The sequence below is a fragment of the Coregonus lavaretus genome (genome assembly GCF_964263955.1).
Source record: "Coregonus lavaretus genome assembly, chromosome: 1".
Classification (NCBI taxonomy): Eukaryota; Metazoa; Chordata; class Actinopteri; order Salmoniformes; family Salmonidae; genus Coregonus; species Coregonus lavaretus.
Window position 1 is genome coordinate 69,560,011 of NC_139988.1, and position 20,055 is coordinate 69,580,065.

The 20,055-nt window shown below is 42.2% G+C and overlaps 1 protein-coding gene across 1 annotated transcript; it reads left to right on the forward strand.

Annotated features, from left to right (window-relative positions):
* Positions 1 to 797: 797 nt before the first annotated feature.
* Positions 798 to 18,831, forward strand: fam171a2b (family with sequence similarity 171 member A2b; the record flags this gene model as incomplete). The annotated part of the gene is made up of 8 exons (XM_084148604.1): positions 798 to 936; positions 2,899 to 3,126; positions 6,142 to 6,234; positions 7,599 to 7,757; positions 8,167 to 8,346; positions 11,923 to 12,036; positions 17,027 to 17,156; positions 17,352 to 18,831. 8 exons carry the CDS (start codon positions 798 to 800, stop codon positions 18,829 to 18,831), a joined length of 2,523 nt encoding a protein of 840 aa, XP_084004730.1.
* Between the last annotated feature and the right edge of the window lie 1,224 nt (positions 18,832 to 20,055).

Below are 20,055 nucleotides of genomic sequence, written 5' to 3' on the forward strand. Positions count from 1 at the left end.
GATAGCTAGCTACGTTAGCAGCTCATTTTAGTTAGCCTGCACTGTAGCTAGTTAGCTAATAATACATCGGGTTTTTTACATTTTCGAAATGTATTTACTTACTTGAATAGGTTCTCTCAGCCATGTGGACAATTGGAAACAGGGCAGCAAAGTTTGTTTGTCACCAGAGCGTTTTAGAGTATATTACTATTTACCTGTGAATAAATGAAATGGAGAATGGATGCAACTATTTACCCATTTCATAACCAGACCTTCATACAAACTTGCTATGCTAAATTCTTGACACAAAATCGAACGTGCTGCCATATGCCCACAAGCGAGGCGCGTGCTAGTGTACACGAGAAAGTAACAGCAATGAGGAGGCAGTTGTATTTGATAAACGTTTTCTTAAAAAGTAGGCTATGGATTTCAGCAAACAAAGTGGAAGGAAGTCCCAACGTTTCTTTACTCAATAAGCACAAAAACAGTAGCTAATCTAGAATCATGTTCAAATTAACTTTAAGAATAATTAATAAATTAAATTAAACTTGAAAGGGTCGAGGGAAATCAAATTAAACTGCCCTTCCTTCACTTCTTAATCGGAACCATATTCGAGATGTTTATCGCAGTTTAATTTCGATACCACTAGATGGTAGTATAGTGAAACCTAGCGTCCACACCAGACAATAAAAGCAAGAGATAGCTGACAGACGGCAGCTCAGACTCAACATCAGCATCCTTATTTAAGGGGGTGGGTATCCGAGAAATGACTGAGAATTAATTGTCAATAGCCTAGTAACCCTCCGGGAGAAATATGGATGTATGGCCGCCGAACTTGGAATAGAGATGTAGTTTCAAGGATGTCACCCATCTACATCTCTCGTTTGTTCCTCTTTATTTCTATCTCCGCGGTCTGGGAGGCGCGAGCCAAATCTCTTTCAGATCAAGGAGCACTTGGTAAGCTCACGCCATATGGGATGCTGCACAATGAGGGAGGATGGGAGTGGTTGCATTTTATATGGCTTTTGTTGACAAATATTACTGAAATTGCAACCGTTGGTTTGAAATGATTCTTGCTAATGACACGAGTCACCGTTTTTCTGAAATTGTATTGTTTATCAATGTGTATTTAGCATCAATTGGATCTTCGGAGCATCCCAACCAAATGAAATACCTAGTGATGCCATGAAGCTTATGTGTTTATAACAATTGGTAAAATAATCTTTACCTTATCAGCTTTTTGAAGATATGTAAAATCAGTAAAATCAATCACAGAACTCAATATAGGGCTATCAAATTGTTACAACCCAATTCTCCCTGTCAGGCTATTTGAAGGGCTCATCATGACAATGGTAAATGTGCCGCTGTAAAATATATAGCCAGCCTAGTCGAGGAAAATAAATCATAGGCCTAGGTGTTCACATATTTATCTTGTTAGGTCCTAAATAGATGTCCCTTTAGCAGCTATGCTAGCCAGGGGTCAATATAGTAATTAATTTAACAGTAACAATGTATCCCGGCCATTCGTGCATTCATAAACAGCTCATGTAGGCCTTGGCATATACATATATATATATACAGGCCTATATAGTATGTAAAGCATAGTCCCACTCCCCCCCAAAAATCTGCTGTATCTATTCTATTCAGGCCCTTCATATTCTTTATTTGGCTCTGAAATATATTCATTGTATAAATACACCCCCAGCAATTATTTATTGGAGCCTGTGTCCTCAAACAAACCAAATACATTTGTTGAAACAGTAGGGCTCTGTAATGATGCATGCATGCCAGAAGGGGAAACATATGCATGGGAATGCATGCATGTAGCCTACTATTGGACAGAATTGCTAGAGCTATCAGAAAGTGGGAATTAAGAATGGCAACATATGTCTATTTAACAGTCAGCCTAGGTCTCATACTGTAGGACTACACCCATTCCAGTTGCATTTTTATTTGCCATTTTGAAACACATCTAGTGGAGACTCCTGTATCCACGGAAACCTCCACAGCATGACCCATATTTATGGCATTCAAGAAACAAGATGTGAAACAAAATGTTCTGAGAGAAAATGATCAGTAGAGAACATGACAGAGCAAAAACAGATATGTGATATCTTGGGTGTGAAGCTACACAGCACTCACAGAGTTGGATAGGTTTGGAACGGATGTATTGATCCATTCTATCTGTTGGCCGTGTTTCTTGTATTGGTATATGCAATTGAAGACCAAATGCTGGACTTTGACAACAACAATAACACCAGCAGCACACACGTTTACTTCTGCAAGTTAGCAATCGCGAGTTTGGGACTATTAAGGTTTGTCAAAATGTTGTTATTGACATAGATAGAGGACATTGCACAGAACTAGGCTATCAGAGCAGGCTGGTGGGAGGAGCTAAAGGAGAACGGGCTCATTGTAATGGCTGGAATGGAATTAATGGAATGGTAACAAACACATCAAACTTATGGAAACCACATGTTTGACTCTGTTCCATTAATTCCATTCCAGCCATTACAATGAGCCCGTCCTCCTATAGCTCCTCCCACCAGCTTCCACTGCTACCTATACATTACTCTAAATACCCCAATTCATGTTGTTAAGTAAAAAAAAATACCATATAAAAATTTCTGACACCATTCAAACCTTTAAGCCAATTATCTCAGAATCATCTTTTTGCAGATTCAACCTTATAGTCCCAAGCTCTCGCAATGTCAATAGGATGTGCAATAGAGCTGAATTATGACTGCACCATTGTGCGTGTTTGAGATCGATTGCAGTCAGACTGCGCAGAATCACTGATCTAAAAATCACCCTCCATGCCAAATAACTACTAATTATGTGATCAAGATGATCAATTTCTGCCCCTCGCCTCACTCACACTGATCCCCTCAAGCACTGATTGTTTTCATTCCTTTGCAGAGGTCCAGATCAGAGTTCAGGTGTTCGACAACAGTGACCTATCACCTTTGGCCGACGCCGCCATAGAGGTTCATGGGAACCGGTCTGTTTTAGCGTCCAGCCAGGCGGGCAGTGATGGCGTGCTTAGGGTGACCTTCCTGTACCACCCGGGGACCTGGGTCATCATCTCAGCGTCCAAACACGACTATGTCACCAACTCCGTCCCCTGGCACGCTAGCCGCATCCCTCGTAAGTGAAAATGCCTTAGTCATAGCAGTGTTCATTTCGTCAACAATAACTGACGAAAAATACTCGTCAACTACCTATTTTTCCTAACTAAAACTATGACGATAACGAGACGAGATGGCCTGGAAAAAAATGATAGCTATTACAAATTACTTTTCATTTTAGTTGACGAAAATGTGGCGAGACGAGAATTCCAAAACATGCATCCTGTTTGCAATAAGGCATTCAAGTAAAACTGCAGAAAATGTGGCAAAGAAATGAACTTTATGTCCTGAATACAGAGCATAATGTTTGGGGCAAATCCAACACAACACATCACTGAGCACTACTCTTCATATCTTCAAGCATGGTGGTGGCTGCATCATATTATGGATATGCTTGTCATCGGCAAGGACTAGGGAGTTTTCTAGGATAAAAATAAACGGAATAGAGCTAAGCACAGGCAATATTCTAGAAGAAATCCTGATTCAGTCTGCTTTCCAACAGACACTGGGAAACAAATTCATGTTTCAGCAGGACAATAACCTAAAACACAAGGCCAAATATACACTGGAGTTGCTTACCAAGATGACATTGAATGTTCCTGAGTGACTTAGTTACAGTTTTGACGTAAATCGGCTTGAAAATCTATGGTATGACTGGAAAATGGCAGTCTAGCAATGATCAACAACCAACTTCACAGAGCTTGAAGAATAAAAATAATAATAATGTGTCGAATATTGTACTGTCCATAGCTCATAGGTGTGCAAAGCTCTTAGAGACTTACCCAGAAAGACTCACAGCTGTAATCGCTGCCAAAGGTGATTCTAACATGTATTGACTCAGGGGTGTGAATACTTATGTAAATGAGATACTTATGTATTTAATTTGCAATACATTTGCAAAAATGTCTAAACATGTTTTCACTTTGTCATTATGGGGTATTGTGTGTAGATGGGTGAGATATACAGTGGGGAGAACAAGTATTTGATACACTGCCGATTTTACAGGTTTTCCTACTTACAAAGCATGTAGAGGTCTGTCATTTTTATCATAGGTACACTTCAACTTGGAGAGACAGAATCTAAAACAAAAATCCAGAAAATCACATTGTATGATTTTTAAGTAATTAATTAGAATTGTATTGCATGACATAAGTATTTGATCACCTACCAACCAGTAAGAATTCCGGCTCTCACAGACCTGTTAGTTTTTCTTTAAGAAGCCCTCCTGTTCTCCACTCATTACCTGTATTAACTGCACCTGTTTGAACTCGTTACCTGTATAAAAGACACCCGTCCACACACTCAATCAAACAGACTCCAACCTCTCCACAATGGCCAAGACCAGAGAGCTGTAGACCTGCACAAGGCTGGGATGGGCTACAGGACAATAGGCAAGCAGCTTGGTGAGAAGGCAACAACTGTTGGCGCAATTATTAGAAAATGGAAGAAGTTCAAGATGACGGTCAATCACCCTCGGTCTGGGGCTCCATGCAAGATCTCACCTCGTGGGGCATCAATGATCATGAGGAAGGTGAGGGATCAGCCCAGAACCCTCACGGCAGGACCTGGTCAATGACCTGAAGAGAGCTGGGACCACAGTCTCAATGAAAACCATTAGTAACACACTACGCCGTCATGGATTAAAATCCTGCAGCGCACGCAAGGTCCCCCTGCTCAAGCCAGCGCATGTCCAGGCCCGTCTGAAGTTTGCCAATGACCATCTGGATGATCCAGAGGAGGAATGGGAGAAGGTCATGTGGTCTGATGAGACAAAAATAGAGCTTTTTGGTCTAAACTCCACTCGCCGTGTTTGGAGGAAGAAGAAGGATGAGTACAACCCCAAGAACACCATCCCAACCGTGAAGCATGGAGGTGGAAACATCATTCTTTAGGGATGCTTTTCTGCAAAGGGGACAGGACGACTGCACCGTATTGAGGGGAGGATGGATGGGGCCATGTATCGCGAGATCTTGGCCAACAACCTCCTTCCCTCAGTAAGAGCATTGAAGATGGGTCGTGGCTGGGTCTTCCAGCATGACAACGAGCCGAAACACACAGCCAGGGCAACTAAGGAGTGGCTCCGTAAGAAGCATCTCAAGGTCCTGGAGTGGCCTAGCCAGTCTCCAGACCTGAACCCAATAGAAAATCATTGGAGGGAGCTGAAAGTCCGTATTGCCCAGCAACAGCCCCGAAACCTGAAGGATCTGGAGAAGGTCTGTATGGAGGAGTGGGCCAAAATCCCTGCTGCAGTGTGTGCAAACCTGGTCAAGACCTACAGGAAACGTATGATCTCTGTAATTGCAAACAAAGGTTTCTGTACCAAATATTAAGTTCTGCTTTTCTGATGTATCAAATACTTATGTCATGCAATAAAATGCAAATTCATTACTTACAAATCATACAATGTGATTTTCTGGATTTTTGTTTTAGATTCCGTCTCTCGCAGTTGAAGTGTACCTATGATAAAAATTACAAACCTCTACATGCTTTGTAAGTAGGAAAACCTGCAAAATCGGCAGTGTATCAAATACTTGTTCTCCCCACTGTATATATATATATATATATTTTAATCCATTTTGAATTCAGGGTGTAACACAACAAAATGTGGAATACGTCAAGGGGTATGAATACTTTCTGAAGGCACTGTAATTGGTTTGTATGTGTGGGGCTTTAGCTGAGATTGTTCTTTACAGTCAAGTATATTTGCCAGGCCTCAATTGTTTCGCTGTTGATAATTATAATGTTATAACTTCTAATAGTAACTGTATCCACTGATTAAATGGGAGAGGGTGTTTTTAAAATAGTCAACATAAAAAATAAAATAAAAAATAGGCTGGTCTGCCACATCCAGACCCACGCAGAAGTGATCCTATCCTTTGTTTCTCTGTCTCTCAAAATAGGCTGAATTCCAAATTGGTGCCCCTAACCCCTTCTACCTAGGCACTCCTATAGAACTGAAATCATAGGGTAGATGTAAGAAATTGGCTAGCTAGACTCAGTCGCTCATTAACATTGGTGTTTTTCTCTCTTGCAGTGTATGCATCGGTCAGCCTGTACCTCCTAGTCCAGAGGCCAGGCACCCTCATTCTCTACGATGATGTCATCCAGGTGCTGCATGGATCCCCAGGTAGGCTACAATAATGAGCTAAGTGGTATTGCCTAGTTGTTCTTTTCCCCTAGAGCAACATCCAGACAAACTAGGATCTAAATGACCAATTGAAATTAATAGAAGCCAAACTCTCTAAGGTGGGGGGACCCTTCCTGCCTATATATTTTACATTTACATTTTATTTATTTTGCAGATGCTCTTATTCAGAGCGACTTACAGGAGCAATTAGGGTTAAGTGCCTTGCTCAAGGGCACATTGACAGATTATTCACCATGTCGGTTCAGGGATTCGAACCAGCAACCTTTTGGTTACTGTCCCAATGCTCTTAACTGCTAATGGTATGGGAAACACTGCTTCTTTGTTCTGCTCTCTGATTTACCTTTTCCTCCAAAAGGGGCAGTCTTTACTCAGGCTATTACAGAAATTGTGTAAGGATTGTGGTGTTTCAGGTTTTATGCACTATTTGAAATCTGTTCAGAGTTCTTTAATTACTCTGAGGCCAATAACAAACATTTATTGTCCAGAATTCACCTCCTTCCAAGAGGGGAGTGAAGGTGCAATTTTCACCTGACTCCTCTCTGTTCTTGCACTCAACGGCCTTCAGAGGTTCTCATGTGACACTATTTCCTTCTGCTGTCTCCATAGCAACAACTGCAGTGGAGTACTTGGCTGCAGTTTTGTACAAGTCCATTTCCCAAATTCATGACTGCATGTCTCATGTCTCATGTCTCAAACATACAGTACAATTGCCTTAAAGGGGCAATCTGCCGTAGCTGCAACAACAAAGTGGACACCCCGCCACTGTTTTTGGTAAACAGCTTAGTTTTGGGGCTAGAGAAATGTCACCTCTCAAATATATAAACCGAGCTCTGGATGCAAGGACTGACCATCCATGACATCAAAATCATAGTTTTAACCATGTTTTGAGGCTATATAGTTTTTGATTTGAGTAGCATGTTTACAAACAATGAAATAAAACAAACTTATATTTTGGGTTCTGATGGGGTACGACAGTTGAACTAAGCCCATGAGGTATTTATAAGTTGCATTCTTTAAGAATCAATGGGTATATATACAGTATATATCATTAATGTAAAAGTACAAAAATTGCAGATTGCCCCTTTAAGTGTTGATAGTGATGTAGTATTTTACCCTACATACTGTAGCTTTTATGTCAAAATAGTCACTGCCAGGCGAGTGCTGTTATGGTTGTACCAGATTTTGGGTCGTTTTTCATTAGGCACCAGACAAGAAAAGGGACTGAAACGAGGGACCACCAGGATTTGTCCAATAAGAAATACTCTTTAAAAAAAATTATGCTAATGAACATGACCCATATGTCTCACGATTGGCTGGGTGGGCATCTGTTACTTCCTTTATAGGTGCACGGAACCAGCCATTGGTCCAGCTCCAGAGAAAGTCCCTTCAGCTGCCAGCTGATTCCAACTACACAGCACTGTCGGCTGTCCTGACTACTGCCAGAAGCCAGTATGAGATCGGGGGCTTCCCTTACCTCCTGGGCCTGGAAACCAACAGCACAGGTTGGCTTGGGAGAAATAAAATTTACATTTTAGTTATTTAACAGATGATCGTATCCAGAGCGACGCACAATAAGTGCCTTCTACTAAAGTAGGTAAGATAACTACATATCACGACGATCATTACAAAATCACGACTGGCCCAACCTCCTCCTGAAGAGCAACTGAGTAGGCATGCAGGTTTTTGTTCCACCCCTGTTGTAACACATCTGATTCAGCTATCAAGGTACAGATGAGCAGCTACGTAGTGACGTTAGCTGTGCGCAGATTAAAGTTAGAGCGAAAGCCTGCAGGATAGTAGCTTGTTTGGTGGTACTTGTGGTAGTTGATATCAAGGGCATAGTGTTAGGAATGCTTGTTGTTATAGGCTATGGATGGTCAACATATCATAACAATAACATGTACACTACAGGGGCGGAGACAGGATGGACAGACTTAACAGCACTGGCGGTGGTCAGCGTTCAGCTCTTTGACCGCGATGGGACCGTCATCCAGGTGTCCGATCCGGTCCACGTCTCCGTACCGCTGCCCTCGGATACTCGCACCAGGATCGCCACCAGCATTCCCGCCTGGCTGTACCAGCCCAAGACGGGTATGTGAAAGCTACTGGGATCATATGTTCCGATTGAAATTCTCATATTCATCCATCCTTCTGTGTAATATTTATAGACTCTAACATGATAAATAGGTAGGTAAGCTCCGCCATTTCCTGGTTGCAAAAATTGTAGTAGTTTGCCTAATTTAAGTTGATGTGACAAAACAACCATGTATAATGTAGAGAATCATTGTACCAGCTAAACCGCTGTGAAATATATTTTCCATAACCAAAAATATTGTACAGTATTTTTAGCTGTTTGAAGCTAGTGTACAAAACTGAAAGTAAAAGACACAAAAAACTAACTTAAGAACGGGAAGCATAGAAATAGCGCACATAGAACAGATCTACCGCTTCTTAGACTTGCTGTCAATGAGAATGGTATTTTGGATTTGGTATTTTATTAGGATCCCCATTAGCTGTTGCAAAAGCAGCAGCTACTCTTCCTGGGGTCCACACAAAACATGAAACATGACATAATACAGAACATTAATAGACAAGAACAGCTCAAGGACAGAACTACATAAAAACATTTTAAAGGCACACGTAGCCTACATATCAATACATACACACAAACTATCTAGGTAAAATAGGGGAGAGGCGTTGTGCCGTGAGGTGTTGCTTTATCTGTTTTTTGAAACCAGGTTTGCTGTTTATTTGAGCAATATGAGATGGAACGGAGTTCCATGCAATAATGGCTCTGTATAATATTGTACGCTTTCTTGAATTTGTTCTGGATTTGGGGACTGTGAAGACCCCTAATGACATGTCTGGTGGGGTAAGTGTGTGTGTCAGAGCTGTGTGTAAGTTGACTATGCAAACAATTTGAGATTTTCAATACATTAATGTTTCTTATAAAAAGAAGAAGTGATGCAGTCTCTCCTCAACTCTTAGCCAAGAGAGACTGGCATGCATAGTATTTATATCAGCCCTCTGATTACAATGAAGAGCAAGACGTGCCGCTCTGTTTTAGGCCAGCTGCAGTTTAACTAGGTATTTCCTTGCAGCACTGGACCACACGACTGGACAATAATCAAGATTAGACAAAACTAGAGCCTGCAGAACTTGCTTTTTGGAGTGTGGTGTCAAAAAAGCAGAGCATCTCTTTATTACGGACAGACCTCTCCCCATCTTTACAACCATTGAATCTATATGTTTTGATCATGATAGTTTACAATCTAAGGTAACGCCAAGTAATTTAGTCTCCTCAACTTGTTCAACAGCCACACCATTCATTACCAGATTCAGCTGATGTCTAGAACTTAGGGAATGATTTGTACCAAATACAATGCTCTTAGTTTTAAAGATGTTCAGGACCAGTTTATTAGTGGCCACCCATTCCAGAACAGACTGCAACTCTTTGTTAAGGGCTTTGGTGAGTTCATTAGCTGTGGTTGCTGATGCGTATATGGTTGAATCATCAGCATACATGGACACACATACTTTGTTTAATGCCAGTGGCAGGTCATTGGTAAAAATTGAAAAGAGTAGAGGGCCTAGAGAGCTGCCCTGTGGTACACCACACTTTACATGTTTGACATTAGAGAAGCTTCCATCAAATAAAACTCTTTGAGTTCAATTAGATAGATAGCTTTGAATCCACGATATGGCAGAGGTTGAAAAGCCATAACACATAAATGTTTTCAACAACAGGTTATGGTCAATAATATCAAAGGCTGCACTGAAATCTTAACAGTACAGCTCCCACAATCTTCTTATTATCAATTTCATTCAACCAATCATCAGTCATTTGTGTCAGTGCAGTACATGTTTAGTGCCCTTCCCTATAAGCATGTTGAAAGTCTGTTGTTAATTTGTTTACAGAGAAATAGCATCATATTTGGTCAAACATAATTTTTTCCAACAGTTTGCTAAGAGCTGGCAGCAAGCTTATAGGTCTACTGTTAGAACCAGTAAAGGCCGCTTAACCATTCTTGGGTAGCGGAATTACTTTGGCTTCTCTCCAGGCCTGAGGACAAAGACTTTCCTCTAGGCTCAGATTAAAGATATGACAGATAGGAGTGGCTATAGAGTCCGCTACCATCCTCAGTAGCTTTCTATCTAAGTTGTCAATGCTAGGAGGTTTGTCATTATTGATTGATAACAATAATTTTTCCACCTCTCCCACACTAACTATACAAAATTCTAACTTGCAATGCTTTTATTTCATTATTTGTTTTTTATGCATGAATACGATGGCTCACTGTTCATTGTTGGCATTTCCTGCCTAAGTTTGCGCACTTTGCCAATTAAGTAATCATTGTGATGAATAAGCCATCTGATTCGATGAAAGATGGAGTTGAATTTGTCTTTCAACCCATACTTTCATTTAAAGTACTCCAAAGTTGTTTTTCCATCATTCTTTATATCATTGATCTTGGCTTCATAATACAGTTTCTTCTTCTTTTTGTTGAGTTTAGTCACATAAGTTCTCAATTTGCAGTAAGTCAACCAGTCAGATGTGCAGCCAGACTTATTAGCCACTCCTTTTGCCCCATCTCTTTCTACCATACAGTTTTTCAATTCCTCATCAATCCATGGAGCCTAAACAGTTCTAACAGTCAGTTTCCTAATAGGTGCATGTTTATCAATAATTGGAAGAAGCAATTTCATAAATTCATCAAGTGCAGCATCTGGATGCTCCTTATTAATCACATCAGACCAACAAATATTTTTTATATCATCCACATATGAGTCACAGCAAAATCTTTTGTATGATCTCTTATACACTATTTTAGGCCCAGCTGTTGGAAATTTGGCTTTCCTGGATATAGCCACTATATTGTGATCACTGCATCCAATGGGTACGGATACAGCTTTAGAACAAAGTTCTACAGTATTAGTAAAAATGTGATCGATACATGTGGATGGTCTTGTTCCTGTAGTGTTTGTAAATACCCTGGTAGGTTGATTAATAACCTGAACCAGATTACAGGCACTGGTTACAGTAAGAAGCTTCCTCTTGAGCGGAGAGCTCTAGATCTAGATGGCCGGGCGGGGTGGGTGTGGAGCCAGAGACAGCAGAGGTTCAAACTGTAGAATTCAGTTCCTACATTTGAATATAAAAATTGATTTTATCAAACACAACTATGCTACATTTTATCTCTAGGACCCTTAGGATGACAATTCAGAGCAAGATTACTGAATATAAGTACATTATTTACCTTCAGAGGTGAATGTATCAAACCAGTTGCCGTGATAAGTTTTTTGTTGTTGTGCACTCTCCTCAAACAATAGCATGGTATTAGTTCACTGTAATAGCTACTGTAAATTGGATAGTGCAGTTAGATTAACAAGAATGTAAGCTTTCTGCCCATATAAGACATGTCTATGTCCTGGAAAGTTTGCTGTTACTTACAACAGTCATGCTAATCACATTAGCGCATGTTAGCTCAACCGTCCCGTATACGGGACACCGATCCCGTAGAGGTTAAAGATCAATAAAATGTAAAATCCCTGGATTATTTGCTTTTAGAGACCCATTTCAGACTACCAAAATGACATATGTTTGAATGCTTTTAACTTGTTGCCTGCTAAAACATCTATATGTTGGGTGTGTGGATTTTGTTGCAGGTCTGTGGGTCAGGAATGGGACTGGCTACATTAAAAAAGAGGGCACACAACTAATCTGGAACGTGGTCGTTCCTCAGTTGGGCTATTGGGTCGCAGCCTTCCCTTCATCTGCAGGTACTGTAACTGGCTAATTGCCTTGTGCTACGTCTTGGACATTTTGTTAGGATCTTAATTTAAGCCAGTTTGCTACAGCAGGAAAATAATCCTGCAGTAACAGGAAATATGAATGAGTATGTGGATTATAATTAATGGACATTTTTGTTGTGGTTGATACATTTCTCATTAGGGTAAATCAAGTCTGAAATGTCAAAGTCGAAATGACACACTTTAGAAGCCATTTTAACACTCAAATACACTACACGTTTGCATTTCCTGATCAAATTAAGATCCTACATCTTTAACACCATCATCTACAAACTAACCATTTTCGTCATGTAATGGAAAATGTATGCACTCACTAACTGTAAATCACTCTGGATAAGAGCGTCTGCTAAATGACTAAAATGTAAATGTAATGTTAATTGAACCCCGGTCGTCTTCTTTCCGCCACAGTGCTTTTGCACACTGCACCACAATATATCACTCAGATATTTCTCTTTTAGCCCACAAATATACAGTACCAGTAACTAACCCTCTACTGCACATGTTTTGTTTTTTCATAGAAAAAAAATATTCCATCCTATTTTTTAGAAGATTTCTAATGTTTTTTTTTACTTTTACCCCCCACACCCAAACATTTGTTTGTTGCCTCAGGGCAAAGCTGTACCATAAGGGTACTAAAACTCCAAGGAAAATCTGATATTTTCAGAATATTTATTTTAAATAAAATATAGTAGAAACAAGCACTCTTTTCATAAGAACATTTGTTCTAGACATATTTGTATTGTGCATTAAGCACAATTGTCCCTGCCCTTTCCCCTTTCCCCTCGTCCCTCCCCACTGTCTCTCTGTCTCCATATGTCCCATCCAAATCTCTTTATCTATCTCTGTCTCCCCTCCTCTCTCGTCTGTGTCTCTCTCTTTGTCCTCTCCTGTCAATGTCTCTCTGTCGTCTCCTGTCCCTGTCCACTCCTGTCCCTGTCTTTCTGTCTCCTGTCTGTATGTCCTAGCTGTCTTTGTCCTCTCCTGTCTGTCTCTCGGTCCTCTCCTGTCTCTGTGTCTGTCTGTCTCTTTTATTCTTGGTTTGGAATAGTTATTTCTTCTAGGAGTAATTATTGTATACAACATTTACATTTACATTTACGTCATTTAGCAGACGCTCTTATCCAGATCGACTTACAAATTGAGTTGGGCATAAACTAGTATTTCACTGCCTCTCAAACCTATCCTCACTATCAGAGGGTATGAGCCTTACTGCTCGATTAGGCTCCTTTCGCCCATAGAATGTCCATGTGTCCATTGCCTGTGAATGTCAGTGCAAGTCAAGCAGTCTGAGTATCTCCTCTCGTGGGAGCCCCATCATTGTGAGACTGCAACGGGCTCAGGTTGTTGCGAATATGCACATTTATATAAATCAACCGACTGCTCTGCCGGCGCAGTGTTTATGTTGGAGAGCAACAATCCGCTGAATAGCAGCCATGCTGTATTATTGTTGTTCCGCTGACCTCTGACAATGGCTTGGCGTTTATAGTGTTCCAGGTGTTTCCAATTTGTACCGGATAAGATTCAGCTTTCGATAAAACTAAGCTTGACATAATGTTAGAAGTTATCCTATACATTACCCAAATTAAACATTTATCATCGTACGATCATGCCCATTCACACAAAATACTTATAGTTTTAGAATGATTTATTGTGAGGTAAGGCAGAAAATAACCCTAACGATGCACTTTGGCTGCTCTACGAGTGGTCTGGATCACTCATAGATGTGAAAAGGTTTTTAAGAGCCACCTAACTAACCAAGGCTCTGGGAAACAGATTGGCTACTAAAGGTACAGCGTAAGATGGTTCTAACGAGGATCTTCAGGCTATGAAGGCTCTGAGAAATGAGGCCCAGTACCATGTCCCGTTGGGAAATGTTTTCCTCCAAAAATATGACATCCTATGTAGCGCATAAACACTTTTTGGACTTCGTTAATCACTTGAAATACTGTAGGTGTAAAAGTGATAATCTCCTACATCAATGCTCAGCCATGCTAAACAACATGTACAGTATGTACCATTCTTCCTGTATAGTGGTGCACTTTCTCCGTTGAACGTCTTTGGTGGAATGACACAGGTGTTATGTCCTTTCTTCAATCCGCCAAGAAGATGAGCCATGCTACAGTATACTGATCAGACCTGGGTTCAAATACTATTTATTGTATTTCAATTACTTTCACATACATTTCGAAGTAAGTGTTTGGATATTTTCTCTTTGGAAGTACAAGTGGTTGAATATTGGAATGTATTTTGAAATACACTTGAAAAGTATTGGCATGTATTTGAGTGTATTTTCAAGTACAAATATTTAAAGACTACATGCATTTGAACCCAGGTCGGTTTCGTCCTGGGGGTATTTTAAATAATGTATTTCGAAACGTATTTTTAAATAGTTTCAAATAATAGGCTATACATATTTAAAAATAGAAGTCGTTGATTCTGCCACATTATTAGAAAATACTAAAATATATAGAAAATAAGTATTTAAAATACAAATACTTAAAAACGCATGTATTTGAACCCAGGTCTGATGCTGACGACCCAGGCCTCATGCTCAGTCCCCTGCTGTTTCATTCCAGAAGGTTGCTCCCACTGTCTTCATTCACACTCCTTCACAGATGTCACAGGACTGGGAAAAAACATAAAGGAACATCCTGCATGACCAGACTTCTTCACTGCACACATTTCTAACCCCTACACAGAGACAATATGATCTGAGTTCAAGGCAATACTTCATTTCAACAAGCCGCACTACAAGACACCAGACATCTTTCTTGCCAAGAGCTCTCAAACGAAATGCAAATGATCTCTCTATCGCTAAAGACATTCATATGCATGTTTATTGATTTAGTGGTATGCCAATTTGTTGTTTATGACTAATGATTTATTGATGATGCACTGTCCATGTAGTTAGGTTGATCATATCTTTTACTTGTGTTTTATATTGTATGACATCACATGGTATGTATGTTGCTGCATATGTACCAAGATGTTCAAATAAACATAAACAAACAAACAACACATGACATATCGAACTGCTTGGAATGAAATATACAGTGCATTCGGAAAGTATTCAGACCCCTTCCCCTTTTCCACATTTTGTTACGTTACAGCCTTATTCTAAAATGGATTGGATAAAAAAATGTCCTCATCAACCTACACAAAATAAAAAACAGAAATGCCTTATTTACATAAGTCTTCAGACCCTTCGCTATGAGACTCGAAATTGAGCTCAGGTGCATCCTGTTTCCATTGATCATCCATGAATTGTTTCTACAACTTGATTGGAGTCCACCTGTGGTAAATTCAATTGATTGGACATGATTTGGAAAGGCACACACCTGTCTATATAAGGTCCCACAATTGACAGTGCATGTCAGAGCAAAAAGCTAGCCATGAGGTCAAAGGAATTGTCCGTAGAGCTCAGAGACAGGATTGTGTCGAGGCACAGATCTGGGAAAGGGTACAATTTTTTTTTCATTATTGAAGGACCCCAAGAACACAGTGGCCGCCATCATTCTTAAATGAAAGAAGTTTGGAACCACCAAGACTCTTCCTAGAGCTGGCCGCCCGGCCAAACTGAGCAATTGGGGGAGAAGGGCCTTGGTCAGGGAGGTGACCAAGAACCCGATGGTCACTCTGATAGAGCTCCAGAGTTCCTCTGTGGAGATGGGAGAATCTTCCAGAAGGACAACCATCTCTGCAGCACTCCACCAATCAGGCCTTTATGGCAGAGTGGCCAGACAGAAGCCACTCCTCATTAAAATGCACGGCAGCCCGTTTGGAGTTTGCCAAAAGGCACTTAAATGACTCTCAGACCATGAGAAACAAGATTCTCTGGTCTGATGAAACCAAGATTGAACTCTTTGGCCTGAATGCCAAGCATCACGTCTGGAGGAAACCTGACACCATCCCTACGGTGAAGCATGGTGGTGGCAGCATTATGTTGTGGGGATGTTTTTCAGCGGCAGGGACTGGGAGACTAGTCAGGATCGAGGGAAAGATGAACGGAGCAAAGTACTGATGAAAACCTGTTCCAGAGCGCTCAGGACCTCAGACTGGGGCGAAGGTTCACCGTCCAACAGGACAACGATCCTAAGCACACAGCCAAGACAATGCAGGAGTGGCTTCGGGACAAGTCTCTGAATGTCCTTGAGTGGCCCTGCCAGAGCCCGGACTTGAATCCGATCGAACATCTCTGGAGAGACCTGAAAATAGCTGCGCAGCGAAGCTCCCCATCCAACCTGACAAAGCTTGAGAGGATCTGCAGAGAAGAATGGGAGAAACTCCCCAAATACAGGTGTGTCAAGCTTGTAGCGTCATACCCAAGAAGACTCGAGGCTGTAATTGCTGCTAAAGGTGCTTCAACAAAGTACTGAGTAAAAGGTCTGAATACTTATGTAAATGTAAGATTTCCGTTTCAAATTTTTAATAAATGTGCAAACATTTATAAAAACCTGTTTTTGTTTTGTCATTATGGGGTATTGTGTGTAGATTGATGAGGAAAAATAAAAATTTAATCAATTTTAGAATAAGGCTGTAACGTAACAAAATGTAGAAAAAGTCAAGGGGTCTGAATACTTTCCGAATGCACTGTAATCCCTTTAGTTGTAAGTAGGCTTCTGCTTCAAGTATGGTTCAAATACATTATCTAAAATACTATAGTATTACTGGTGTGCTTGATTTAGCTCGGAATTGGCACTTTTGGGACTACTCCACTGTTTCCATTGTACCAGGCAAACTAAATCAAGCGCCGTTCCAGTATTTTAAAGTATTTGACCCAGGTCTGCTCCGCTTTGTCTTCCACGCAGGCGTGGTCCTGGGTTTCAGGCACCCTTGATTTAGCATGGAGTTTGCACTTTTGGGACTACTCTATTGGTTCAATTGTATCAGGCAAACTAAATCAAGCGCAGCTCCAGTATCTGACCCAGGTCTGCTCCTATGGGCTTTGTCTTCCATGCAGGCGTGGGTCTGGGGGGTCACTCGGGCCTGAGGGACATCACCACCTACCACACCCTGTTCCTGCTCTCCATCCTGGGCTCGCTGGCCCTGCTGGTGCTCATCCTGCTCTGTGTGCTGCTCTACTACTGCAGGTGTGGAGCACGTAGACACAGGTCTCACTTCTAATGGGCTTCTACATTATGAACATGCGTTAGGAACAAATAACAAAATAATACATTTTTTGGTTTGTTTTGTCTGGCGTTTCAATGTTTTTCTCAAGTTTTTTGTTTCTTTTGTCTGGGGTTTTGTTTGTTTTTTCTGACTTTTTAGTTTTGTTCTTTTTCCAGACGGAAGTGTCTGAAACCACGGCGACAACAGGGTAAGCCACACACAGCTCTGAATAGCTCCAAGCGCGACCAGGGCACGTCCACTTCCCGCCTCAACCTCATCTGTGGCGGCCACGTTGAATCCGGTCCATCCAATGACGCCAGCAAATCTGACCCATCCCCCTCACGAGACTACCAGAGCTCGCGGGAGGAGTTCGCCAAGCACGTCCCCGCCCACAAGCTGCGGCATTCGAAGGGGAAAGGAGCCTCAGGACCCCAGAGGGGCGAGAGCTTCCCTATGAAGGTGACCCGCGCCACAGACACCAACAATCTCGACAACCCCCTGCTGCTGCAAGAAGACTACTCACGGAACTACAGCCCGATCATGGAGGACGACAAGGATTCGGACTACCACATACGCTGCCACAACGCCAACGACAATCGCGGCTACACCTCAGACGGGGGCTCCCCACCTCGTTTCCTGTCGGACAAGTCGGACAAGCCTCCCGAGTACTCTGCGGCCGCTGCCGACCACCTGGCCCGCCCGACATCGCTCAACACACAACCGGGCCAGATCATCTTCTGCCACTCCATGGACCAGATGAAGGAAAACATGTACCGAAGCATGGTGCCCACCTTGGTCATACCGGCCCACTACATGCGCATGTCCTCAGACTTCTCCGGGAAGGAGCAGCAGCAGGATAAGGACGCGGGGATGCAGATGGGTGCCGGTCAGTCACACCATCCCCAGCAACAGAGCCAGCACCAGCAGCACCAGCAGCAGGGCGGCTCCCAAGGGGACGACTCGGAGGGTCAAAACTGGAACTCGGACCCATCCCAGGGCCCTGTGCGGATCCCTGTGCTCTTTAACGACTCCACCATGGCACAGATGAATGGCGAGCTGCAGGGGCTGACTGAGAAGAAGCTCCTGGAGCTGGGCATTAAGCAGCACCCACGTGCCTGGTTCATCTCAATGGACGGCCGCGCCAACCACGTGCGCCATTCTTACATCGACGTGAGCAACGACCTCAGCAGCGGCGGAATTGGTGGGGGAGGCGGCGGCCCCAGCTGCAGCACAATCCGAGAAGCCAACCTCGAAGGACCCATGGACGGCACCCAAGAGCGCAAGGCCGCGGCAATCCGTAAGGGTAAGGACGAACGGTGGGGAACTGGTGGACGGAAGGGTGGTGGCAGTAAGGGCATGTCCAAGCTGGCATACCAGGACCACAGCGAGCCCAGCAGCAGCGAGGGCCGCCCAGTGTCGCCCGAGGAGAACTCCCTTACCCCGCTGCTGGACGAGGGGCCCTCGTCGCGAGGCTCCACCATCCCCCGGAGAGGCCGCAGCCGCATGAACAGCGCGCGCAGCAGCAACAGTGAGAACCGTCGCGACTCCATGACTAGCCCAGAGGATGACCCGGACAGCAAGGATGAGAACAAGAAGAGCCCGTGGCAGAAGATCGAAGACCGGCCTCTCATGGTGTTTCCCCCTAAAAAGTTGTAGGCTAACATCTCAGGCCCCACTCATATGGAACATAAGAGTTGGTCCAGTAGTCAGGGCATTAATACAGCCATTTTGAGATACCTAAAGAAACAATAAAAGGAAGGTGGAGAAGTAGCATTTGACCGAAAGAAGAAAAGCACAAGCCTGCTTGATAATCCGTCAAATGATACTATTGTAATGACATTGTAATGACAGCCTCTTTCAAGGGTTATTGTGTTTCACATTTTCGATCACACTCCTAATTCCCATTTCCCCCAATCATTCTTCTCCTTGTCTTTCCAAATCCATTTTTGAGATCCCTCTCAGTAAATTCACCTCTGAGCCACTGACTTTGGAAATAACCATCTTAACAAAGAAAACCCCAATGGTTATATTTGGAGAGAACTTACCTACAGTATCTGGTTGCGACTGAAATAATTTGCCCAGTATTGTGAATGGACTTGGAATTTCTATATGAGAAAGACAAGGCACTTCGAGGACAAGATTAACCTCTTCTCTCCTGGACTTGTGTACTACACATTTATGAAGGCCAGGGTCAATTCCATTTCAGTTCAGTCAATTCAGGAAGCAAACAGAAATGTGTAATTTGCGTTTGCGCCCTGAATTGGCTGAATTAAAATGGAATTGACCAAAACCCTGATATAGGCCCACCTTGACTTTTAGTGGTTGTAATCCTGTCACTTTGGTCACCCTGCTTCCAGGACTATAAGAAGGAGATACTGTATCTCTGTTAAAACATTAGCACATATTATCCCAAAGCATACATGTGTGGAGGTTATGTGGTTTCTTTCTTTATGGTTTTCTATTTGGAGGATTTTTATGGATTGATAGTTAGTGTAAATATCTGTTGATCTCCATTTGATAGGTCGTTCGTACAATTATGTACTTTTAATGTGAAATATGCATTACTCCTTCAGGGAAATGTATTTGCAATTCTTTATGTTGTAATGATTTAGTATAATACTGTAAGCCACTTATCTGAGGGGGGATCTCGTCCTACAATTTTACACATATTTTCTTCATTTTAGGCTCAAAATAAGCATGTCGTCCTGTTACTTGCCACTGGCCACTTTATATTCCACTGTTTCCCCCCCCCCCTTTTTTTCTGTTTTTGTGTTTGGAATGCCACGGTTGCTACGGGAGATCATGCTGTCTCAAAGCAAATGATGTAAGCATTTGTAGGCGAATTTCGAAACTGTAGAATAACTGCATTCACCACCGACC